Genomic DNA, 27,798 nt, shown 5'->3' with positions numbered 1-27,798 from the left:
CCCAGGTGGCACAGTTAAGAAATAGTAGTTTTTCTGATTCAAATCCATGCCCTTCATACTGTAACACAGATGTATCCTTAATATGAAGGATGAATTTGAAAGGGTGGAGTCTAGATCAAGGAGGACTAATTGAAGCTATTATAGGAATTCAATACAGAGCAAACAAGACATTCAGTTAGAATAAAAAATTCAAAGGATTTTTGAGAAACTATCCAAGTCATCTCCTGCTATATTGCAACTAACCACTCTCAGATAGTTTAAGAATCAAACACTGAGTCATTGGGATCTAATACATAGCTTAAATCCTGTAAATAAAAATTCAGCCATGTTTGAGTGGAAAGTTATCCATAAAGAAATTCATTTATAGTAATTACTGAGTGTTTTGTTCATGTCTTCCAAAAAATATGTGAGGACTTACTATAGGCCTTGGAGGTACTGTTATCAACATAGGCAAGTCTCTCCTCTTTTGTAACTTACAGTCTAGTGGGAATAAGGTGAAGATGGAGATGGAGCATAAATAATGAATGAATGAAAATACAGGCTCATTCAGTAGTGAATGCTGTAATGAGATTTTTTTTTTTTTTGAGACGGAGTCTCGCTCTGTCGCCTGGGCTGGAGTGCAGTGGCCGGACCTCAGCTCACTGCAAGCTCCGCCTCCCAGGTTCACGCCATTCTCCTGCCTCAGCCTCCCGAGTAGCTGGGACTACAGGCACCCGCCAACTCGCCTGGCTAGTTTTTTGTATTTTTTAGTAGAGACGGGGTTTCACCGTGTTAGCCAGGATGGTCTCGATCTCCTGACCTCGTGATCCGCCCGTCTCGGCCTCCCGAAGTGCTGGGATTACAGGCTTGAGCCACCGCGCCCGGCCATGAGATTTTTTTAAATCGCCTTGAAAAGTGGGTTACTGAAGTTTATCTCAAATTTTAATGTGCATGCAAATCACCTGGGGATCTTGTTGAACTAAAGATTCTGATTTCAGTAAGAAAGGATGGGGACCAAGGATCTCCATATCGGTAAGCTCCCAGGAAATGGACATGCTACTAGACTAAGACCATACTTGGAGTGTCAAGACTCTAGGTTCTTTTGGGGGTTGCAGCACATGAAACAATTTACTTACAGTAGGCAGAGTCTTGGAAATTGACTCTAGAATTTTGACAAGGTTCAAATACTTACAAAGAAATTCCTATTTTCCCATGCTGACTATTTTGAAGATTCAAAAATATATATTATATCTCAAATTCTTTAAACAATTTTTGTCACCCCTACTTTGCTGGTACCTATTTCATAATATTCCACTGAAGAAAAAATTCCACTGAAGGGAAGCAGCCAGACATTGGAATTCTATGTGCTATGCAGATGAAACAGCAAGTTCAAACACTCTTAAACAAAAATATCTTAGAAAAGAAAAGCATATGGCTACAGTTTAATGACTAAATGGAAGAGTGATTTGATATGAGAAATAGGCAGGAGAGTTAAATCATGTAGGACTTTATAAGCCATAGCAAAGAATTTATATTTTATTCTATATGGAAAGGAAAATCACTGAAAGATTTTTAAGCAGGGGAGATTATGATCTCACATTTTAGTAGAAAAAATCAGGCTGCTGTAAAGACTCTATTACTATACGGCAAAAAGGCATAAACGAGGAGACTGGTTAGGAAGTTGAGGTGGGTACTGGGATCAGAACCGTCTGACAATAGGATGTTAACAATGGAGATGGTTAGAAGTAGAGGTAGAACCTGTCAAGAACTGTGAAAGGTTTTTACCCCGTTGCAATCTATCAGGTTAGCCTGCCACAGTTTCAGAATCCTTGTGTCAGAAGACATAAGACTCCTGATTCAGAAACAAAGAACTTTCTTACTCATAGTCATAGCAGTACCCAGAGTATCAACACTTGTGTAGGGTCCTTGAGTCCTGATTTCATTTTTCTTTTTTTCTTTTTCCCCAGACAGAGTTTCGCTCTTGTCACCCAGGCTAGAGGGCAATGGCATGATCTTGGGTTCAGGCAACCTCTGCCTCCCAGGTTCAAGCAATTCCCCTGCCTCAGTCTCCCGAATAGCTGGGATTATAGGCACGTGCCACCACACTGGGCTAATTTTTGTATTTTTAGTAGAGACAGGGTTTCACCATGTTAGCCAGGCTGGTCTCGAACTCCTGACCTCAGGTGATCTGCCCGCCTCAGCCTCCCAAAGTGCTGACAAGAGCCACCACACCCAGACAAGTTCTTATTTCTACAAGGCAATGCAGAGTGGGCTAGGACACCTGCATAAGCAGTACTCAAAAGAGGATCAGTGTTACTTATTTTCTTTTTGCCTTAGGATCAAATATGCAATAGCATAGTGCTGTTATTGATCCTATCCTTATTCAAAATGTTGACATTGTGTTCATCATGGACTTAGCATTACTTTTGATTTTTTAAATATTGCATTATTGTCTTGATTAATGCATTTTTGATGCCTCCTTAAATTTGTATCTCAGGCAAGTGCCTCACTTGCTTTACACTAGCCCCCGCCCTGCCTTTCCCCTAATAGGTTAGGATGGTGATTTGGGTGTCTATCACCAATAAGGCTTAAAATTTTGAGTTTCTCCCCTCTCTGAAGTTCCTCAGCATACTTAGTCTGGTGTGTATGGACTTCACCCACTCTTCAGGATAGGGAAATTTTAATCTAACCTTAAATAATATTTTCCTTAAAGCAGCTAAAATTAGGATGGGGGTAGGGGAGTAGGGCAGCACCGTGAGAGAGCAGCTCCTTGCCAATAAATAAGACACATTTGTTTTCAGTTTTAAGCACTCAGCAGCTACCTATGGCTCAACCATATAAGGTCCAATATTTTTGTGCACCTAAAAGACTAAATTTTGAAATAAGATCATCATTACTGTCACTATTCGCTTCAACTTTGGTGACCCATTGACTAAAGCTAGAGCCTATAGCTTTCTGGCTGGAACTCACGGCTTGTGCACTTTACTAATTTGGCCTTGACTCACACAGCAAGTGTGACTTGCTTCTTTTTGATACAAAATTAACAGGGCATTTGCTCTCTCATCATGATAATATCTCTTAGGGTCTTGCCTTGTTTTAGCATAAGGGTTGGGGAAGTTTTCCAGGGCTGTCGCTGATGGTAGGAATTTGTCTAGATTTTTTTGCCTCCCTTTCTCATTCTTTGTGAACACTGTAAACCAATCCAGGTGAGTAAGCACCCAAATACAAATCAGTGCCTCATCTATAGCTTCCCAGAAAGCTAAGTTCCACTGAAAAACAAAACAAAACTCTGAATCCTTTGTCATCTTGGAATGAATCTAAGTTTGGAATAAGAGACTACAGCTGGGGATTAATCCTTCAAGGGCCCAGCTGTTGCCATTCTTCCTTAACAAGCATATGTGCCCCTGATGTCTCAGCCTCCCAAGGAAACCAGTCAAAGTTCGAATGATTCACCTGGCTTCTACCTTCTCTGAAAGTCTCTCAATGCTCAGCGTAGGTACATGTCTCTGCAATTTTTGTGTAAAAGAGAGTGGAATTTTATGCCTACCTAGGACAAATGTTAGTACTAGTTATTAGAATCAGGTGGATCTGAATCCAAACGGGGAGGAAATTCACCCCACTCTACCTTCCAGAGAAGAGTTAACGACAGCCAGGGCATCAGTCTAGGAGCTGTGTTTAAACCTACTTCGTGTTACTCAACCTTCAACCACATCTCCAAATCCTCCTCCTTAACAGGCAATAAAGTGGAACAGTATTTATTACTGCTTAGTCATACAATTTGGTCAACATGTTTGCTACCGATTCCCACGTACTTCCTCAAATCCTGTTAATCAGTCCTTGAAGCCCTCATATTTTCTTTCTGAAAAAGCCATGTGTCTGTTGGCGTTCTTTCCTCATTGTCAAAACTGTCAAAGACTGTAGTGCCTGAGATTTTACTATACTTACAAGGCAACAAGTTAGCCTACCACAGTTTTACTAATGCTAGCAAAAAGAACTTTATGACTCACAGCAATAGCAGTAGCCAGAGTGTCAGCATTTGCACAGGTTTCCTGAGTGCCACTTCTCACAGGGCTACACAAAGTAATCCAGGTGACCCCTGTACCATCAGTGGGTTACATCACAGGAGAGGAACTCTGAGACTAGGGAACCTGAATCTTTTATAATGAATAGTATGCTGCCCTTTGTTCTAGAGGTAGTCACTGTGTCTATCTCTAAAGCTCTTTGCTACACAAAATCCTTGAAAAGACATTCTGGAAAAAAGGCAGAGCCTTGCTCACAAAATAACATGAGAAGCTCGTGTAGAATAATTTCCCAACAGAATTTGCTGTTGGACTGGATGTATGGGTGTAATGGTAAAATCAAGGATGGTCTTTGGCTTGCACACTGGGTGGCATCTGGTGTCACTTACTCAAACAGTGACAGTTGGGGAAAGGGACCAAATTTGGGTTACATTATTATGATATGCCTATTTCATTACCAAAAGAATATGTCATGATGGCAGTTGAATATTTAATTCTAGAAGCCCAAAGTTTAGGTCAAAACCAGTAATAATTGATTTGGACATGATCAATATTTAAGCCATGAAACTCAATGGGATGGTGAAGAAAGAGAGTTCACAACTGAGCTCTGGGGAAGTCCAGCACTTAAAGTTCAAGTAGAATAGATAACTAAGACAAAGAACAACCACTGAGGGAAAGATGTGTCCAGGAATCCAAAAGGAAGGAAGTGATTAACTGTGTTAAGCATTGCTGCGAGTTCGACAAAGATGAAAACAGAGCATCGTGAGCTGGTAGTATTCAAAGGGTCAGAACACAGAATTACAGATAAAAGCAGACTTTTAATAGTGTGACTTACTGATGGAACTGGATAACTGAAACTATGAGACTGATATTCGGGCTTTGTAATAAAAGGTATTTCAAATTTATAACAGGTATGCTGAATAAACATGGTGCACAAACTATGATAAAAATACAACTTTAATGCTCCTTCCATTATCTCTTCAGTATTTAGCAAGGGTAATCATCCCCCACCCTGGGATGGAAATTCCTGTGCACATATGCAAACACCAAATGTTCACCACATGTGAGGCTCCATTCTGGTGCTGGGGATAGCACAATGAGAAAAAACGTTCATGACCTTGGTAGACCCATGCATTTATATGCTTTTAGGTAACATACGGTACTACCATCATTTTCAATTGAAAATTGTCTTTATTAAGAAATTAAAATATCTAGTCCTATATAATAATCAAAACTGTGTCCTCTTGGCATCTTCCTTGGTGCTCATGTTCCCCAATCCACCAGTTGCTACTTCCCTCTCAGCCCTGATTAAAGAGTAATAAGGAAGCAGTAAGATAGTTTTTCGTGGCTAGATGACTTTATGATCTCTAAGTCCACACATGGAAAGATACATCCTTCAGATGCCTGGAAGATAACTAGAGGGTGTTTTCATTTTTCACATGATCTTTAGAAGTTGCCCTCTGGCCTTTTCCCCTGAAGGACCTTGAGTGAGTTGACAGGCAGTTCTCTTTTGTGATTTGTCTCTGGTGGCTCCAAGCTCATTCTCAGGGCATCCAGCTAGCCTACCCCAAGCCTCTTTCTGTGAAGGTCTCCAGGCCAAGACATAGGCCCAAGACCATGCATAATGGCTCTTGTGTGGCCCATCTTGTCCATGCATACCATTCACATAGCCTTTACTTTGATAAATTCTCAGAACAAAGGACTACCCCAAGACAGTTGCAAGTTTTATGCAATGCCACTAGAGCAATGAGCCTTTTCACCACCTTCTTGATTTCCAAGGCAGGAATCAGGTCCCAATTCAGGGCATCCTCTTCCTGCAGAAACACCTGACTTTTTGTAAATGGCCACACTGAAGCATTCCTTGCTTCAGCGAGGAGACAAAAATCACAGTACAGCTTTGCCCAAGATCCCCTCCTCCTAAAAGCCTCTTCTCACCTCTTCTTGTAATGTCTTAAAGTGTGTGAGTAGTTTCAAGGGTTATAGAAATGCTTTCAGAAAAGGTTTCCTGGAAATCTTGCAAATTTGGATTTGTCTTCCCCTCCCATGATCTCTGATATCCTTCACACTGGCTTCAGAGTCAGAGGCAGCAACTGAGGCAGAAAGAGGACAATTCTAACATCATATTGTACATATATGTAGAAAACAAATTGTCCCATATTTATGAAGGCTTTTGCATCACAGAGTCAGATAGCAGCTTGTTTTCTGAGAAGCTGACAAGAAAGGAGCCTGCGATTAGGGTCCCCAAGGTGGAGAGCACTGGGATAGTTAAGAGAGACAAGAACTTTAAAATGATGAGGATGGATTATGCTTTCAGGATTCAAAGTAAACAAGGTCTAAAGAATTATGCCACAGGGCAACCTGAATTTTTTTAAAAAATCAAAGGTAAAATGAAGCCTTCTAAAATTATATGGTTTCTCCAGTTATGTGTTCAGTCTTCAGCTTTCCTTGGTTAGGGAGGAAGGTCAGAGACTTTACAGAAATGTTTCATAGATGCCTAAAGTCATTTGGGGCATTTGAAACTATGCTACTTTATAATAGCATGTGCCTAAGGGGAAAGGAAAACAAATCTAAATTTACTCTGGGATGAGAATGAGAAGACATGATAAACCCTGGTTCTGGGGAACTTTCAGGGAAAACAGTGAGGGAGAAGTGAAAATTATCTGTCAAGAATGGGTGTATAGAAGCCTAGAGAACATGAAGATTGAACAGTGAGTACTGATGAATCAAAATTCCAGAGAGATGCCAACAAGATAAGCAAAACAAAGGTACCACAGAAGAAAGCTGATAGTGATGCCCAACAAAGAATAGGGTAAACCAGTAGTTGATAGGCAGAGCTTCCAGCAAGCAAGGGAGATAGAAAAATATAAAAAAGAAAAACAAATTTGTTTATAATAACCTTAAACCTTTAAAAAGCCAAGTTCATAGACTGAAATCACCAGCAATCTGGCCACTTCATCATTGAATATGTTTTACTATTTAAGATTCCAAATTCTGTGGTTTTACAGAAATATCTTTATAAAAATATAAATAAAACAAACAAGAAAATCCTTGCGAAGTCTTGGCAAGCATTCAAAAGCACCCCACACAAATGGTGTTTGCTTACAAATCCTAAGCAATATTTCCAAGACCCCAAACATAGAAGATTCAATATAATTACTGTACTGATTTGGCTATAATCAGAATAGAGCTGTCAATTATTCTGGGTTTTTCATTTTGGTCTTGTTTCAGCACTCTCTTTAGTTGGCCATTTGATTGAATGTACAGCCAGACACTTACTAGCCAACCTTCTCTTGTAGGTGCAGACGACAACCATGTGCATCTCTGTCAGCCTGAGTGGCTTTGTGGTCTTGGGCTGTTTGTTTGCACCCAAGGTTCACATCATCCTGTTTCAACCCCAGAAGAATGTTGTCACACACAGACTGCATCTCAACAGGTTCAGTGTCAGTGGAACTGGGACCACATACTCTCAGTGTAAGTATGGAACTCAGCACTAACTCCTTCATATGTAGTACTGTAGTCACGACCAGCCTGCCAAGAACAGGCAACACATGTCTGTCCCCGTGAACAATCTCAATTCGATTACTAAGTATGGATTTGAACACTGTGAGTCAGGTATTGTGCTAGGTGCTGGGGATGCAGTAAGGAGCAAACAAGTCAAAGCTCTTATTGGGCAGTACATACAGTCTAGCAGGGAACAAAGACATTAAATCCATAGCTGCAATTAGGGGTTTGACCATGTTGTGAGGTTAGATAACCTGGTCTCTAGTCCTGTTCTGGAGTCAATTTAATCGATAACTTCAAACAAGTCACTCTATTGCTTTCTGCCTCATTTTACTAATTAAAACAGGGGACTGGACTAGATTGGTGTTTTATAAAGTATATTCTATGTCACACAGATGCCAAAGGAGCATCATGAAAAATTAAAAGAGGAAGATAATAAAATACAATGAAAAATGCTGCATTCCTAATTCTCCCTTGGCAGTTTATAGCATTTCCTTTAACATGATTGTGTTATAGGTTTTGAGAATCTCTACGCAAGAAAACCTGTTTAACTTTTAACAAAGTTAACAAAGATAAAATACTTTTAAAAATATTTTATCACAGTAAAACTAACATCCCATGGAACACACCTTGGAAAATGCTGGAATAGATCTTCCTCCTACTTCAATGACACAATGTTTTCTCAGCTGAGAAGGCAGTGTGAACTGAAGGACACTAGAATAGTTCCCAGTCCCAAATTCTCTCTGCTACTGGCCTGCAAATGTCTGAAACACTATCCAGAGAGAATCATTGATTTAATTCTTTAGAGTTCTCTAAAGCACAAATGTACCTGAAGGGGACAACCTTTTAAGCCATTTTCAGCTAACTTGTGGTATGAAGTAGAAGCAATTCACTGACACTGGATGAGGGGGAAGAAAAGAACTGGAGCCATGAGACGGGGAGGGAGGACAGAAAGTGACAGAGACAAATGACTGCTTCACAATTTTGCCTCGAGTTGATTAGAAAGGATACTTCAAACTAACTCAGCATCACAGGGTCAGCAATCACATTAGTGCCCCAATTTCTCCACCAATGTACAGAATTTAACAGGGCAGCCCTTCCCCCAGGAAACTGAGGGAAGACTGACAGGCTGAGAGCATGTGTTCCGGGATAGGCTGCACATTCATGTCTTTCCAGCTAAACTCCAATGTGTCACAAAAGTTGAGTTTCAGGGCATGGCAAAGCCTGTGAGATCATTTTCCATGGATCTTAGCAAAACATGTTTATTTCTTGAGCAAACAAAGCTCTTCTCTAGCAGACGAATCTTAACAGCTACCTAGTCCAGACCAGAGAGAACTGTCAATAACTTATAAAAATATTAACAACAGTTAACAGGAACTTTCATTTGTTGAGTGCTTTGCATATGCTGGGCACCGTGCTAAATACTTTACACACGTGTGTGCATGTGTGTGCTGTTTTATTCAATGCTCTAACCCCTTAAGGTAAAGAAACTCACCCAGGGTCACACACTTTAAAAATGGCAGAACCAGAATTTAGAGTCAGTTCCTGTGATTTCAAAGCCAGTGCACCTAACCACTGTATCATGCAGCCTCTCCTAGAGAGCGAGCTGGAAAAGTTCTCATGATGCTAGGTCCTTGGCAGACTTTGCAGAGAGAATAAAAAGAAGGTTATCCCAGCAAAATTGTCTCATTGCTAGCTCAGAACTTTTGCTTGTTATTAGGACAATTTAGCAGAGTCCATAAGTCTTCCATATAGAAATTATTCAAAATTGCATATATCCAGACCTCAGTAATTTAGAAATGGCAGAATTTTCTAATGCATATGCTGGGAATTAATAAATTCCAGAAGGGATAGCAAGGGCACTTTCTCCAATCAAGTCTCTTGTTAGAAATTCAGAAATATCCATTTACATAAAACCAATGTACTGCAACCACAGCAGAACTGTTAAACTATTACTCAGTATGCTAATCTGATAGTGACCCAATTAGTACTTGAAGACAGGTGTTTGAACAACATTTTTGGAATGTTTTGTTAATAAAATTATAAACTTTTTTTTTTAAAAAAAAGGTCTACATTCAGACCTCATTGTTTCAGCAATATTTCCCTAATTAATCCAAATCAATGAAGTAGCACCACGTAACAAAGTGAAGATTTTATATAACATCTCTTGGCATTTTAACGTGCATAAGTAACAAATACATTCACCTGCTATTTGCATTTTTACATCTTTTATTCAGAGTAGTTGTATATTCATGAATTCATTTTATCCTCATGAGTACCAGATATCACAAGTTCTATTTTATGGGTAAGAAAATTGAGAATTGAAGTTACTTCTCAAGGATATACAATGATACAAGAGTCAAGAGTTGACCCTGGATTTCCTGACTTTCAATTAAAATCCTTCCCATTTTAATAAGTTGGAAGTATTTCATATCAAGAAATTTATTCATTCATTAAATTATTGAGTACCTACTACACACCAAAAATTTCTAAGCACTGTGTACACAGTAATGAATAGGACAGAATCCCTGACCCCATGAAGCCTGGTGTCTAGGACAGTGGTTTTCATACTGTAGACTGTAAGCCATTATTGGGTTATGAAATCTAGTATCTTTGGCCAGTGTTTTTTTAAAGAAAGAAATAGAAAATCTTAGAATGCATTACATGTAATAAAGGTAAGGCATGAAAGGTAAGTCATGAAGAGTTATATGTATATTGTACCAGGTCTGGGTAAAATGTATTTATTTCTATAGATCACAATCAAAGATGTTTAAAGGCCAGTGGTCTATAGAATTTAGTTCTGTGTATGAACATGTTACTGACCCACTTTGGTAGGAATTGAAGCAATTATTTAATATCTTAGTGTCTGTTTCCTCTATTGTATATTCAGTTCAATTTATATCCATTTCCCTCCTAAATACTAGGAAGTATGTTGCTTTAGAAATCAAGAACATTCCTTAAACTGCTCCGAGTTCATTAGATAAAGCATATGTTTTTCTTGGGTTGTACATGATTTATGTTCTTCCAGTGAGTATAATGTTAGCACTTTATTTCATTGGGCGATTGTTAATATTGCTGCTGGTTTGCTGACTTTCTCTTCAGAGGTAAAAACAACCCACTGTAGAGATGAGAGTAAGCTAATATGGAAATAGGGTTATCTCGTTTCCTCCACTTTATCTATTCCTGCATAACAAACTTCTCCATAACTTAAAGGCTTAAAACAATTACCTCTTTTTATTATTATCTCTCACAGTTTACAAGTCAGGAATTCAGACAGGGCTTGGTTCACCTGCTCCATGAGGCTGAGGTTCTTCCACGGTTTTAAGCAGAGGCAGAGCTGATCTGAAAGAGCCATGATGCTTTCACTCTTATTCCTGGCATCCTGGCAGGAAGCCTGTCCATATTGGCTCCTAAAGAGCATATTCCACGAAAAAAAGGAAGTAAAAACTGGCTTGGCCAGGAAACTGGTATAGCATAATTGGTACCATACTTACTTATCAAAGCTCAGATTCAAGGGGAGATGCGTAGACCCCACCTCTCAAAGAGTCTGTGACCATTTTAATTATGCCACACTTTCCAAATCCCCAATTAATCCAGTACTGCATCTTATCAAGAATTACAGTGACTTGACACAATCCTGTATGATACCAAGAAGTCACCACAACTGGAAAGTACACCCATATCAATTCCAAGTTAGTTCTCTGGCAAGAGAGTAGGAGAAATACCACTTACTTTGGAATCTAGGAGAGCCTCCTGATGGCAGCCAAGGTGGTTGATAGCAGAAAGAGTATTGGTATTGAATTTTTAAAGCTGACCGGTTGCTCCAAAAAAACTGGAAAAGCATGACCGAACTCAGCAGCAGACATGAAAGAATGAACATGGTTAACAACATCTTGGAAAACTGAAAAGTTTTACATATTGCTATGTGTAAGAGTACAATTAAAGTTGTGCCTAATTAACTATAGATAGTAGAAGTAAGAGTAAAAAAAAAATGAAACCTTAATTTTTCTCCATTAAGAATACCCATGGATCAATGATTCCCAGATATTTGTCTATGAAAAATAACTCCTTTGAAATGGAGATGCCCTGGTCCCACCCGTAGATATTCAGATTCATGTGGTCTGGAGCAAAGGCCAGAAATCTGGCTTATAACAGATACCCCAGTTGTTTCAATAGAAGTGGTCCAAGGGAAATATTTTGAGAACCTCTACCCAAACCATCCTTGTCTACTTCATCCACTGATATCAGTGCAGTCAGTGCAGGGAGGTTCTCTAGCCCATCAAGAGGAAGCAGGGTTTCAGAGACAGAGTGGCATTCTGAATTTCCACCCTTTGCTTAATAATGCCAATGGCCATATCCCCATGCAGTGATTTCCCAGGCTCCCTCTGGAACTTTCAGGGAAGGCATTTCCAGCATAGAAGAACCTGACCACTCAGAAAACATTTACTAAAAGTGGGCATGCTCTTTCTAATGGCAATACAACTCAGAGACCTTGAAATCCTAAACTCGTACTTTTAATTCTACTCCTACACCCACACACATAAGCAAATATCCTTTGTGTCTGGATGAAAAGAGGTCATTTTTATTCTCTTCTGCTCTAGAAGCAAAAGGGATTCCCAGAGCTAGTTCCTAAGGACAGGCAATCAAGAACATATGTTGGGAATGTAAGTAGAACTGCATAATATTTAAAGAGAAAAGCTGGAAGTACACACGAAGTTACATAGCATAAAACCCTATAGCAATCATGCAGGTGAGAATATTGACACTAATATGATTTTGTATCAGCATAGACTGGGGAGAGAGAGGTGAAAAATGAAGTGTGCCCCATAGTCTTCAGACCTATTATGTACCCAGACTCGGTCCTATAAGGATATGTGTCTCTTGCTCATGGCAATTGTTCAGATGTATGTATGTCATTATCATGAAAATCAGTCCAGAAACTTCAACTACATAATGATGCCCAGATTTTGGTCCCCAAGGAGTTGTAGGGATATGGAGATTGATTTTCTCTGCCAAGAAAGTCACTTGTTTAGGTGGTAATGTGTGAGCCGTTCAATTAATACAATTACTTATTATCACAAAGTTTCTTCACATTATAAGAAGAAAGTGATGGTATAAAAAGATTAAGTGAACACTCTTCTAGAGTCATGGCATCATTTTCCACACAGCTACAATCACAGAAAGCAAGTACATGAGACCAGACTTTGGCCTAGTTAAAAAGGGGCAATGGCCTAGTTAGCAGGGGGCAAGCCATTGTTGAAGTCTGAATATGACTTTATAAAATAAAAGCATAACACGTAATGCCCAAGCTTCTTCTCTACAGTTCAGCTCCCGAAAAACAGCATCATGTGCCTGTACTCTAAGTTCAGGGAGCCCCACATGACACTATGTACTAGCCTGACCAGGAAAAGTAGCAAGGTATTTAGCAATACGGACTGAAATGATGGTCTTTCTTGCCACAGGTATCTCATACACATAAATCTTCAATGGGCAGTGCAGGAAGAACTAGAGCATTCAGCAAGTCAAGCCAGCTGCTTTCATGGAGAATATACCCAAAGCATCCAAACCAGATAAATGTTAATCTATTTTTCCCTTTAGAAATTTCGCAGAAAAGAGGCCAGGCACAGTGACTCACGCCTGTAGTCCCAGCACTTTGGAAGGCCGAGGCAGGTGGATCACCTGAGGTCAGCAGTTCGAGACCAGCGTGGCCAATATGGCGAAACCCCATCTCTACTAAAAAAAATACAAAAATTAGCCAGGCATGGTGGTGTGCACCTGTAATCCCAGCTACTCATGAGGCTGAGACAGGAGAATTGCTTGAACAGAGGAGGTGGAGGCTGCAGTGAGCCGAGATCATGCCGCTGCACTCCAGCCTGGGAGACAGCAAGACTCCATTGCCCTCCACAAAAAAAAAACCGTCCACAGAAAAGATAACTATTGGGTACTGGGCTTATTTCATCACTTGAAATCTGTATAGCAAACCTCTGTGACACGCCTTTACCTATGTAACAGACATGTACCCCCAAACCTAAAATAAAAGTTAAAAAAAGAAAGTCCACAGCATTCCTGAGAATCTCATTGCATCCCCTTTTACTCCCTTTGTCATTGTCAATGGAAGAATAGAGTCTCTAGCTACAATAGGTAACTCTACATGTATTAGGGAATTGATGTTTAGTTCCTCTTTCTTCTATTTAACACTGTCATTGTGTTTGTCTCACAACTGCTTTTTTCCATCCCTTCAATCATTTTCTCTTTATCTCTAATATGTTGCTAGGTTTTCCCCAAGTAAATATAGCCCACCTTCTTTAATAACAATGACCACAAGTGTCAGAGCTGGGAGGGCCACTTTGGAACATTTATTCTAATAATCACATTTCTAGATGAGAAAACTAGGGCCCTATCTACTGGATACTTTAGGAATTTGGTAACTGGAGATACTTTAGGAATTTGGTAACTGCTGTATTTTGGTATACAGCAGTTATAAAAGCTGCTGTATGGCTCCTCTGGCCTCCCTGGATTTGCTGCCTCAGCTTAGTTACAAAATTCAGTTCATAGACTATTCTGACAATGAGAATGTTAGCATCTGCAAATTCAATGTTTTTGTTTGTTTGTTTGTTTTTTGTTTTTTTTTTTTTAAGTTAAAAGCTTACTTTTCAGCTCTATACCTGATGGCATCTCGTTCTATCAGCCTGGGTACAGACTTGTTCATGTAGTCCCATAATGTTCATGGAGTCCCATAATGACACTACATAGTAGCCTGGCCAAGCAAGTTAGGTTTGAATTTGGTAGAGGAAGGTGAATAAAGGTGAAAATAAGAGGCGAGGAGAACAGAGAGGAAGTAGATTACGTAGGTCATTATAAGGATATTTGCTCTTTGATTGAAAGAAATGAGAAAGCACTAGAAGGGTTTCATCAGAGTTGTGGTATGACCTGACTTTAAAAGCATAAATTTTGGCTGTGTGGGCAAAATAAAAGGGAGCAGTCAAAGAGATCATTTAGGAGGCATAGTCCAAATGGTGGTGGTTTAGACCAGAGTGAGAGACAGCAGTAGAAGCTAATAAAGTGTTCTGATACTGTACATAATTTAATGGTGACACTGACAGTATTAGTTCCACTAGAAAGGAGACTAAAACTAATTTTATTAGAGTTTAACACTTTTGGTTTAGACTTTTGTCCCTAGGCATAGTAGCACATGCAACTCATATTATTTATCTGAGCCTCAGGGTGAATACGTTTCTGATCCTTGTTTGAAAACATATTTTGATAGAAAAGAGGAGAAACCAGTGATGTTGGGCAACTAAGATAGTGAAAAGAATGCAGAATTGGTAGAAAAGCACAGAAAAGTGAACCTTTTCATTTACCAATTATTTATTGGTCATCCCTCTTTGTACTTTTTGAGGGAAGGAGATGAGAGCAAATTTTTATTTTATTTTATTTTTTGAGATGGAATCTCACTCTGTCCCCCAGGCTGGAGTGCAGTGGCAAAATCTCGGCTCACTACAAGCTCTGCCTCCCGGGTTCATGCCATTCTCCTGCCTTAGCCTCCAAGTATCTGAGACTACAGGTGCCCACCACCATGCCCGGCTAATTTTTTGTACTTTTAGTAGAGATGGGGTTTCACCATGTTAGCCAGGATGGTCTCCATCTCCTGACCTCGTGATCCACCTGCCTCATCCTCCCAAAGTGCTCGGATTACAGGCATGAGTCACTGTGCCTGGCCAAGAACATATTTTAAAGTAACATGATATGGCAAAAATGGAGGGAAGTATTTAGTTGAAGACTGATGGTTTGAATGTTTCCTCCAAATTTCATGTGTTGGAAACTTAATCTCCAAATTCGTATCCTGTTTGGAGGTGGTGTCTTTGGAAGGTAATTAGGATTAAATAAGGTGATCAGGGTGGGGCCCCCATGGTGGGACTGATGGCTTTAACAGGAGACAAAGAGAGACCTGAACTAGATACTTACTCTATCTCACCATGTGATGCCTCTCACCGTGTCCTGAGACAGCAGGAAGGCACTCACCAGATGCCTGGTGCCATGCCCTTGGACTTTCCAGCCTTCAGAACCATGAGCTAAATAAATGTTTATTCTTTATAAATTATCTAGTAAGTGATATTCTGTCACAGAAACAGAAAATGGACTAAGACCAAGTGCTATTTCTGTTGGTAAGGTAATGGGTCATTTAAAAGGGTCATGACATATCTTCTTTTTCCATAAATCTTATCTCACAGGAAAAGAATCATTGAATGAAGAAGTCATTGCTTTCATACAGTTCTACCTCCCCATTTGGAAACTAAATCTTGGATTTGCAGATTCTTATCCTACAGCATAATGAATATGATGATCTTAAATCTACTGTTAACAATTTAAAACCATTACTTGAGTCATAAAGAGAAAGCAGTCACTGAGAGTTCAGTCTATATTTTTTTCTTTTTTCTTTCTTTTTTTTTTTTTTGAAATGGAGTCTCATTCTGTTGCCCAGGCTGGAGTGCAGTGGCACAATCTCAGCTCACTGCAAGCTCCGCCTCCCAGGTTCACACCATTCTCCTGCCTCAGCCTCCCAAATAGCTGGGACTACAGGCGCCCACCACCACGCCTGGCTAATTTTTTGTATTTTCAGTAGAGACGGGGTTTCACCATGTTAGCCAGGATGGTCTCCATCTCCTGACCTCATGATCCACCTACCTCAGCCTCCAGAAGTGCTGGGATTACAGGAATGAACCACCATGCCCGGCCTTTTTTTTTTTTTTTTTTTGAAGAGACCTTTGTTGACAGACAGGGTCTCATTCTGTCACCAGGCTGCAGTGCAGTGACATGATCCTAGCTCACTGAAGCCTCAAACTCCTCAGCTCAAGTGATCTTCCCACCTCAGCACCGGAGGCACATGCCATCCTGCCCACCTAAATTTTTTTAGAGATGGGGTCTTGCTACATTGCCCAGACTGGTCTCAAACTCCTGACTGGCCTCAAATGATCCTCCTACTTTGACCTCCCAAGGTGCAGAGATTACAGGCCCAACCCACTGCACTAGGCCCAGTCTATATTTCTTAATAATGAATTATTTGCCTTCCACTGTGAAATCTCTGACACAACCAGAATACCAAGCCAATGGGTAGTAGTCGTGTCTTCATCTGCCCAGATAACATCTATTAATCAATTACCAGATACAGTTCTCCTGAAATGGAACCAACGGACCCTAGCACAGGTAAAATTAAGATGATGAGTAAGAAAACAGATTCAATGACAAAGTAGGACACAAGAAAACAAACAGCTGGTGGAAACTGGATTTCATGACCATAATAGTAAAATATCTAAACAAACAGACTTCCTGGGAAAAAATTATTTGGGGTCATCAGAAGCAAGGAAATGGAACAGATGAAGCAAACTGGAATGTCTGTTCTGTTGAAATGTTTATTTTTTTTTTCTGAGACTGATGCAAAGTAGCACTGCTAAAGTAATACTGATTCTCAGCAACCAGTCTCAGCCACGAAATTGACTAACAGACTTGGCATCCATAAAAATCTATTAAATAAATATATTTAGCATCGATTGAGGGTCTAATTACCTGAAAAAATACAATAATTTTCTCCAAAGTCTGGCTAGCCCATGCATTACTGGTGGAAGAGAAGTGGATTTCACAGAGCAAGACAAAGCTGCCACTTGGTTACACTGATCTTCAATGTTTCACCAGTTTGTAAAGCAAAATATGCCTTTTGATAGCAGTGAATTACCCTTTTGTGATCAATAGTGGAATTTATAAGGTCCTTTTCCATTTGCCTTAAATTTTCACTTTGAATGGCAAAAGCACACCTTATCCTAGAGGATCCAATAGTTGCTACTTACCCCAAGTCCCAGGAAAGCCAGAAATAAGGCTACATGCCTCTTATGTCTGGTAGAAAGGATGATTATAGAAATCTGCTTAACCACACTTAAGAGAATGGGCTAAACTTACGCCATTAAAAATCCCATGAGTATTTCATCAGAATAATAGAAAAAGCTCCTCACAAACATACACACACAAATGATAGTACTGTGCCCTTCCACCTATTTTACTACCTTGGTGAATAACAGATGGGCTAATATGGGAAGCATATGTAAAATATTTATGAAAAGCAAAGTAATTGAGATAGTAAGTTCAACAAAACAATAATTTTCCTTACTATATTCAACAGCATGTGCAAAAATGAGAATTTTTTTCATAATAAAATGCACCAGCAGAAGCTACCGATGAAATAATAAAAGAGAAGCAGAAAAATACAAGTTAGAGTTCCCTTCGACAGATTAAAAAGTATTTAGGGGAAAAAGGAGTTGCAGAAAGAGTCTTGTGGGTTTTTGCTGTTGCTATTTCTTGTAAGAAGACTTTGAATTTGTATTATCTTCCTCTCAAAGAGTTTAGACATTCTGACGTAGGTTGCTCCTTTGAATGTCCTATGAAGGGGGTAGATGAAACAAAGCTGTGCTGTTAACTTCCATAATGATGTCCATGGGGTCATAGTAGATGACTATTTTATATTAGAACTTGAGGATTTTCCATGCAGCTATCTTTTGCAGACTCTGTCCTTCTTACCTAGCCAAGAGCTACCTAATTTTCAAGAAATTAGAATGCAATAGGCAAGCGGACTATACGAGTACACTCCAAAGAATAGCATTACATCAAGTTCCATAAGAGAACAGGAAACATCAGAGTAGGTTTCAGATACAAACTTAAGAGGGGGTATTTGAATCCCAGGCCTTAGTTCTGCTAGACTTATCCCTGCGACACATTATTCCTCTTCAATCGCTAAAATTGCATTTTTATCCTGCACAGAAATAATACAACTTGATCCTGGAAAAGATAAAGAGATTAGTTAAAATGTCAAAGGCAGCATGCCTGAATGGGGAGCTCACAACCTGAGTCAGTTCTCTTGGCAAGGGTAGTTGATAGTCATTGTCATAATGTGGCTTGAGAAGCAAAAGCCCACCTGTCTCAAAATAAGACTGCCCATAGGCTTCACGTTTGCTGGTCATTTGTTTAGTTTAAAAGATTATTTCCTTCTTGGAACTTCCATTGGTTTCCTGATTCTTTGAAATGCAAACATTTATATTCATTAAATATTCAGGAAATATTTATAGACAGTCTATTCCATGACCAGCACTAGGGATAAAATAATGAAACAGATAAGTAAAACCCCTGCATATTTTCTAGTCAAGGGTATAGGATGATACACCAAAAATAATAATAAGCAAGAAAAAACTCAGGCAGCAACAACTGGGCTAGGCTGAGTTTCAAAACTGGGTGATGTGACAGTAACTGATTGGCTATTATTTTAAATTAAGTGGGCTGATGACTACCTTTCTGAGGTAACATTTCAGATGTGGATGACAAGGAGGAGCCAGACATGAGTAGATCAGAGGGAAGAGCATTCCTAGAGAGGCAAAGGCTACTGCAAGGGCAGAAAGTTGAGAAATAGACTTGCTGTGTTTGAGAACAAAAGCAAAAAGAAGGAAAGAAAATTTGGAATGAGGTGAACACAAAAAGAGAGACATGGTCCAAATTATGATGGGATTTATAAGCCAGAGTAAAGAGTTAGAGCACACAGGGAAGCCATTGGAAGTGCATATATAGGTGACTTATATTTTAAAATACTCTCACTGCTGTATAGAGAATATATTGCAAAAAAAGCAAAAGTGGAAACAGACAGGCCAGTGGCGCAGCTCTTGCAATGATCAGGAGAAACATCATGGTGGGTTGTCCAGGGTGGTAGATGCAAAGAGAACCAGTTAGACATAAATTTAGAGTTGACTGAAACTGATGATAGGTTTGACATGGGGCAGGGTTGAAACAAAAAGGAATAAAACATACATTTTAGATTTTTGGTTTGGGCAATTGGCCAGATGGCAAAACCATTCACTGAGGAAAGGAAAGCTAAATGGAGACGGGTTAGGGAATCAAGAGTTCAGCTTTGGTCACTGATTTTGAAGTGGCTTTTAAACATCCACATGAAGATGTCAAGTAGGCAGTTGGATTCAAAAGGCTGCAGAAAAAGCACATATTGAATGACCTAGAGTGCTCTCCTAGGTTTCCAGTAACCTATTTTGAATCTCACTTTGCCTTGTCCTTTCTCTTACCTTACCTACAATTGATGAAGCTGGAATTAGATATGATATATGGAAACAATTTTTCTAATTAAAGTGTTTATAAACAATAAAGCCCTCACATTTGGAGTTATGATTATGACCACTTTCCATCAAGTATTTATCTGCCACATACTGTGTTAACAATTTCTTCATTGTAGAGCTTTTAATGGGCTCATATTGTAAAGAAAATTGAACCTGATCCTAATAAGATGAAAAAATATCTCCAAAAGAGTTAGCATGTCGCATGACTCCAGTGTAACTTGAGGTAGCCATACAAACTTGACTTCATAGATTTTCTTACATACCTAGCCAAGTAATCAACATAAAATTGAGGGGCTGTAGATTCCCTAGTGGTGGACCTGCTGATAGACTTCAGTGCCCCAAGTATAGTGAATGCTCCCCCACTGAATGCCATATAATCTCATATTTCATAAATAGTTGCTCCTGTTTAAGGAAATTAATAGGAATTTTGCCTAGGTATAATGAAAATGTATGCGTCAATTATATATCCACTATCAAGCATGGACATTCAAACATGAAGCCAGTTTATCTGCATGTTAACTTTGAGATATGCTCTTAAAGAATGGGACAGATGGCTGGTCAATTTGATCTGAGCTGTGATCAAGTACCCCAGAGGATCAGCTCCTACTGGTCAGAGTATATACAAATAGACAGGCCAAGGGGTTGTATGAGAGAGATCTTAAATGTAATGGAACACCATCTCTTTAAACTATTCTCTTGGCTACATGGTTTCATTCCATGGAGAATGGGGCTCCTTGCTTTTGTTCACATTCAGTGCAAAGAAACAGCATTAAGGGTGAAATATATATAACTTATCTGTACCTAGACTTCTCATGAAATAAAACTTTACCAACAACAAATTAATAGCTAAGAATTATATCTAAGAAAACTGAGTGCCATAAAAAGAATGAATATAAATCCATACTATATAATATGGCTAGGAAGTACTGTAGTTTCCTATGACTGGCATAAGGAATTAGCACAAACTGGGTGTCTTAAAACAATGCAAATTTATTCTCTCACAGTTATGGAGGCTACAAGTGTGAAAGGAAAGCATCATCAGGGCCATACCATAACACTGTTGTCACTATTTGTCATTAACAAGGGCACCATCCATTTGGAATATCTTTTCTGAGACCTGTTATGAAATTGAAGCTCTTAGCAACCCAGCCCTTACTAGTGTTTTTACTGAAGTTATCCACTTGAACAATGAAAATATATCAAACCATTCTCTAAGGCAGTGGAGTTCACAGATGACTCACGGACTATATAAGGCTCATCCCTGTATAGACAGAACAAAACTAATTAAGGTACTGAAAACGGTAAATAATTTAGTAACCTATAAAAATTACAGTGAGCTTTTGATTTTGCACATTGTATTTTAATCAGTTTATAGATTACCAAAGCTAATTTTCAACCTGCAAGTGACTTCCTTCAACAATGATTATATTTATAAATTCTCCGCCAAGAGGTATAACATTAGTGGAGGTATGTTCCAGGTTGCAAACTAATTTTGAGCAGAACATATTTAGAAATTGACCTACAATAGCATTTTAACCATTTAGCATTTTCCAAAGCTAAATTAAAATGAGTTTTTAATTTAATTTTATTTTTTCACATTTTTTATTTCCATGGGTTTTTGGGGAATAGATGGTATTTGGTTACATAAATAAGTTCTTTAGTGGTGATCTGTGATATTTTGGTGCACCCATCACCTGGGTGGTATATACTGAACCTCAATTTGTAGTCTTCTATCCCTCACCTCCTTCCCACCCTTTCCCCCTGAGTCCCCAAAGTCCGTTGTATCCTTCATGCTACCACTTTTGTGTCCCACTTGACTAACTTTTCTGTCCCACTTTGTTTTCCAGCCTCTGCAAGCATGTATGTGCCAACGGTGTGCAATGGGCGGGAAGTCCTCGACTCCACCACCTCATCTCTGTGATTGTGAATTGCAGTTCAGTTCTTGTGTTTTTAGACTGTTAGACAAAAGTGCTCATGTGCAGCTCCAGAATATGGAAACAGCAAGAGAAAAACTTTAGTACCTTTTTTTAGAAACAGTACGATAAATTATTTTTGAGGACTGTATATAGTGATGTGCTAGAAGTTTCTAGGCTGATTCTAGTGCCCCTATTATTAACAATTCCCCCCAGAACATGGAAATAACCATTGTTTACAGAGCTGAGCATTGGTGACAGGGTCTGACAGGGTCAGTCTACTAAAAAAAAAAAAAAAAAAAAATACGGTGGCAATATTACGTAACTTTTTTTCCTATGAAGTTTTTTGTAGGTCCTTGTTGTAACTAATTTAGGATGAGTTTCTATGTTGTATATTAAAGTTACATTATGTGTAACATTGATTTTCTCAGCACAAAATAAAAAGCATCTGTATTAATGTAAAGATACTGAGAATAAAACCTTCAAGGTTTTCCAGCATGGTGGATAATGGTTTGTTCTTTTTGAATAACTCAAGGTAATTTGAATGACTTCAAATCATTTCCACATTTAATTTTAGAAGAAACTGTCTGACTGTGTTTCTGTTCACATCTATACATACTTCAAACTCAAGTTGTTACCCTGCTGAAGAGTTGTGAGCAGAGTCAGACTTCTCTGTGGTCCACAATGATCAGAAATTGACTGGTAGCAACACCATATATATTAGACCATTTCAGCAACAATACACATTTTGATCTTCTAAAGCCACATCTGTGGGGCAGCCAAGAATTGCCCAGATAGAGATACGAGACAACAAGAGAGTTGCTATGTTCAGAATATAGAGACTGTGGCTGCCAGGGAAGATTTGATGGCTCTCATTTCCACAAACAACCTTAATTACTATGAAATTGGCATTGTATCTCCTCATTCCATTAGAAAATCACTCTCACCATTCACTGCTGAATGAGGCAATAAAATGCAGGATATCTTATTTTCCAGTTTTTCAGTAGCCATGCTCAGGCACATCGGCTTGTTACTAACCTTGAATATTTTACTAACCTAAGTACGGGAGTGAACAGGGAAAACACAGATAAGCTAAAACTGGCTTATTCTTACTAAATAGTGTCCTATTTTTATCAACCTTTTACTCACAAATCATTTATGAATGTAGGAAAATTTGCTGAGAATCTATGTGTTAGATCCTGTGCCAGGGGCCATGGCTAAGGAGTGCTTTAGTTTCCTATGGCTGGTATAAGGAATTAGCACAAACTGGGTGTCTTAAAATAATAGAAATTTATTCTTGCACAGTTAACGGAGGCTGAAAGTCTGAAAGGAAAGTGTCAGCATCAGCAGGGTCACACTCTCTCAGAGGCTCTAGTGGAGAATTCATTCCATGCCTCTTCTAGTTTCTGGTGGTTGCCGGCTTCCTTGGCTTGTGGCCATATCACTCCAATCTCTGCCTCCATCATCACATCATCTTCTCCTCTGTGTCAGTTTTGTCCCCCGTGTGTCTTACAAGGACACTAGTCATTTGATTTAGGGCCAATCTAGGTAGATACTATAGGATGAGTTCATCTCAGGATACTTAATTATATCTGCACAGGCCCTTTTTTCAAGTAAATTAACATTCTCAAGTTCCAGGGATTAAGATGTGGACATATCCTTTTAGGGGCCACTTTTTATCCCACAACAGAAAAAAAATGAGTAAGTTGTAGTGCCTGCCTCTAAGAAGCTTAAAGACTGGAAAATATTATGATGAGAGGACGTTTGTGACCCAAAGAAGACAGTGAGAGGAAAGATGAGGAGAATCAGGATATGAAGTATCCACAGGCTAAACAGTCGAGGCCTGAATAATCAAACATAATTATACTATTTTAAAATGCCTGAAAATAAGTAACAGGTACACAAAAAGCCAACAGGACTGGCTTTGGAGGAAATAAAGGAGTCAGATGTTAGAAATTCTTCTCTTTCTTCTGGATGCATTTGAATCAGCAACCTAATCAAGCAATCCAAAACTCACCAGATGCTCAAAACAATAGCGTTCACCAGTGTCTAATTTCCATATTCAAATAAGAACCTGGAATCTGGGGAGGGGGGCTTAGATTGGATAATAGATTCAACAGCACTAAATGACAAAAATGAATTCTGTTGTGACTGAAACTGACAAGAGTGCTAGATAAGTGTGTTAAGAATGAGCATCTGCTCAGGATAAAGGCTGAGGCAAGGCTGATGGGAGAGAAAATAAACTCAGTCCTCCGATGGAATGTGACAGTCTGAAGAAGGCAATATCAGATGGGTTGTGCAGAGACATGGCTGATGCCTCAGACAATCAAACTGATTATGTATCTTTTCAAACAAGACAATTAGATTTGTATATAAGTCTTCAGAAAACTCTGTTTTTGAGAGGGCTGGGTTTTGATCTATGCACACTATATTTCATGCCCTGAAAATATAATTTCATGCATTAACTGACAGCTCTTGTCATTTTCCTTTGCCTTGCCACAAGCTTTATTTCCAATTGGAAGTGCATCATCTAACATGTGATCTTTGGAAATATTTTTTAAAATATTCAACATATGTACGAAAAATAGCAGCTATGAAATCTTTTACATAAGCTATTTCAAGCAAATAGGTTTTTGGTTGATTTTTTTGCTCCAGTAACATTTCATCAGTTCACAATATAAAACTGGTTGAGCCAGTCCATCTTTGCAAAAAACTTCCTGAACTTAAGAAACCCAAGCAAAATGATATATCCCACTCATTAAAAAAAATATCAAGGTGACATCAGCAATATGGCAGAATAGGAAGCTCCTGCCTCTCCCTCTACCCACGAATCCACCAAAAAAAAAAAATCATCTATTCACAGATCAATTCCCTCTGAGAGAAAGTTAGATACCAGTTGAGAGACTCCTACCCACCAGGCAACTGAGAGAACACCCACATCAAACGAGTAGGAAAAGCTGAAGCACACTCAGACACAGACTCTCCCCAGGCACTGAGCCATAAAATCTTGAACGGAATCCCCAACACCCAGCTTCTCCCTGTGGAGAGGAGGATTTGGACCCACATATAACATCCTAACTCTAAGATTTTCCTTGGTTTGACACTAAATTCACCAATTCTGGGAGCAGAAGGGATTAGACATAAGAGTCTCGCTAGACCACAGTGAAAAAGCATCGGTGTTACTCAAGCAGGCAAGCACGTCCAATGGCTTAATGCCCCAGGAGAGGTGCAGAAAAGAGGCTTAAAAAATGTAGCCCTTTGTCTCCCCAGAAGGGACACATTCTCCCAGTGTTTACTTGGCAGCCTGACTTGTAACCAACTTGCTTCAGGGAGTTAAAGGAACAAATAGCTCACTGGTAGTCTGAGAAGCAGGTCAGCATTTCTTGAGTTTTCCCCTCAGTTCACACCAGCAATAACTCCAGGTCTATTAATCTATCCTGGAAGGAATTTGTTCACACACTGAGCACCCCAACTTTTACAGCTTTCACCCAAGGGACTGCATCCTAAACCTTCCAGCTCTGGGAGCAGCGGGGACTGGCTTATATGTCTCTGTGGACCACAGGACAAAAGCAGTGTTTTATAAAAGTATGCAAGCATTTCCAGAGTCTTGGTCCCACAGGAGCAGTGCAGAGAATGGGGCTTAAATTCAGCCCTGTTTCTCTCAAGAAGGAGTTTATAGCATACTTTTCCAGTGGCTACCTGGCAGCTTGGCTTCCAACTAACTTGCATCAGGGAGTTAAGGAGGCAGATAAATATTAACCCATCACCAGACTGAGAAGCACACTGGCTCTTCTGGAGCCTTCTCTCCAAGTTCACCACAGTGTTAACTCCAGTTCTATTAATTTTTCCTGGAAGGAGCTTGTCCATACATTGAGTGTCCCACTTTTATAGCTTCTATCCAAGGTACTGCATCCTAAACATCTTACCTCTGGAAACAGAGGGTACTAAGTATATGTGAGTCTACCTAGACCAAAGAAAAAACTGGCAATTTTATATACATGTGTAAGCACTTACAGGGGCTTCATTCCCTAGAAGCAATGCAGAGAAGGGGCTCTAAATATGCAGGTCTTTATTTCTTCCTGGAAGAGGTTTATGCCTTTCATTGAGTGCCCCAGCTTTTACAGCTACCACCCAAAGGACTCCATTCTAAACCTCTTAGCTGTGGAAGAAAAGGGACCAGGCATATTCAAGATTCCATAGATCACAGAATAAAGAAGTGTTTTTAAGTGAGCATGCAAATACTTTCAGGGGCTACATCCCCTTGGAGCAATGCAGAAAAGGGTGAGAACATATAGCTTCCATTTTCTCTTCAGAAGGGGCTTATTGTACACAGTGACAGTGGCCATTTAATGGCCTGACTTCTAATGAACTTGCATTGGGGAGTTAACAGGGAAAAAAAACACAACAGCCCTCAGCAACAACTAGAGTCAAAGCTTGAAACTTCATATGCCTTTCTTCTGGCTCATCCAGTAATAAATCCAGGTCTACTCATTCTTCTTGGAAGGAGTTTGGTCATGCACCAAGTGCCACAACTTCTATATCCCACTCAAGTGACTGTCGCCTTAATGATCTAGCTCTAGGAGCCAATGGGGATTTGCATTTATGAGTGGTCCTAGACCACAGAAAAGAAAATGGTCAATATACAATGGGCCCACTTTCAGCAGCGAACTCCCCAGAATCAGAGAGTGCAGCCTGAATATGAGTTCAACCATTTGCCACAGATCCTCTCCCTGGCTTACTGCAGAAAGAGTGGGAGATAAATATCCATGCCCAGCTTCAAAGTGAAGAGAGAAAAAACTGGAACATATATTCAAATTCAACACCCCAACCTTTCCAGCTATATCTAGGGAGTCTGGATTCTAACTTACTTTTCTCAGAGTACTGACAGGATATGACATATCCTAAGCTCCAGGGGCCACCAAAAACAGAAATAGCAGTCTGGACAAACACATAGATTTGAGAGGTATCTTAATATCTCTGGCTAGATGGACTGGTGAGGTACTTCTACAAGAAGCCAATTTGACAAGACTTGGAGAGGTAGTTGTTTTATCTCATGTACAGACACCAACACAGAGAGTCAAAAAAAAAAAAAAAAAAAAAAAAAGTAAAGGTGAATATATCCTAAATAAAAGAACAAGATACATCTGAAACTGACCCAAGTGAAGTGGAGCTATGTGATTTACCCACAGAGAGAATTCAAAATAATAGTCATAAAGATGCTCATTAATGACACCAGAACAATGCAAGAACAAACTGAGAATTTCAACAAACAGATAGAAAATATTAAAAATTACCAAACAGGGGTCCTGGAGCAAGATGGCTGAATAGAAACAGCTCCAGCCTCCAGCTCCCAGCACAAGCGACACAGAAGACGGGTGATTTCTGCATTTTCAACTGAGGTACAGGGTTCATCTCACTGGGGAGTGCCAGATAATCGGTGCTGGTCAGCTGGTGTGGCCCAATCAGCAAGAGCTGAAGCAGGGTGAGGCATCGCCTCACCTGGGAAGCGTGAGGGGGAAGGGAATCCCTTTTCCAAGCCAAGGGAATCTGAGACACACAACACCTGGAAAATCGGGTAACTCCCATCCTACCAGAGGTACAAGGAGGAGTTGGTACCATTCCTTCTGAAACTATTCCAATCAATAGAAAAAGAGGGAATCCTCCCTAACTAATCTTACGAGACCAACATCATCCTGACACCAAAGCTTGACAGAGATACAACAAAAAAAGAAAATTTTAGACCAATATCCCTGATGAATATCGATGCAAAAATCCTCAATAAAATACTGGCAAACCGAATCCAGCAGCACATCAAAAAGCTTATCCATCATGATCAAGTGGGCTTCATCCCTGGGATGCAAGGCTGGTTCAACATTCGCAAATCAATAAACGTAATCCAGCATATAAACAGAACCAAAGACAAAAATCACATGATTATCTCATAGATGCAGAAAAGGCCTTTGATAAAATTCAACAGCCTTCATGCTAAAAACTCTCAATAAATTCGGTATTGATGGAATGCATCTCAAAATAATAAGAGCTATTTATGACAAACCCACAGCCAATATCATACTGAATGGGCAAAAACTGGAAGCATTCCCTTTGAAAACTGGCACAAGACAGGGATGCCCTCTCTCACCACTCCTATTCAACATAGTGTTGGAAGTTCTGGTTAGGGCAATCAGGCAAGAGAAAGAAATATAGGGTATTCAGTTAGGAAAAGAAGAA

General features: G+C 39.5%; 1 protein-coding gene across 3 annotated transcripts in view; it reads left to right on the top strand.

The window, feature by feature from the left end:
- GRM3 (glutamate metabotropic receptor 3) overlaps positions 1-21,859 on the top strand; it is a 224,013-nt gene extending 202,154 nt beyond the window's left edge. For all 3 annotated transcript variants that reach the window (XM_023226652.2, XM_023226653.2, XM_026449012.1), the window contains 2 exons: positions 7,295-7,469; positions 21,505-21,859. In XM_023226652.2, coding sequence (XP_023082420.2) covers positions 7,295-7,469; positions 21,505-21,578 — 249 coding nt within the window. In that variant the 3' untranslated portion in view covers positions 21,579-21,859. The remainder of the gene's footprint in view (positions 1-7,294; positions 7,470-21,504) is intronic.
- The last annotated feature ends 5,939 nt before the right edge of the window (positions 21,860-27,798 follow it).

The sequence above is a fragment of the Piliocolobus tephrosceles genome, chromosome 8 (genome assembly GCF_002776525.5).
Source record: "Piliocolobus tephrosceles isolate RC106 chromosome 8, ASM277652v3, whole genome shotgun sequence".
Taxonomy (NCBI): Eukaryota; Metazoa; Chordata; class Mammalia; order Primates; family Cercopithecidae; genus Piliocolobus; species Piliocolobus tephrosceles.
Note: the sequence above shows the minus strand (reverse complement) of the source record. Positions and strands in the feature narration are given on the sequence as shown.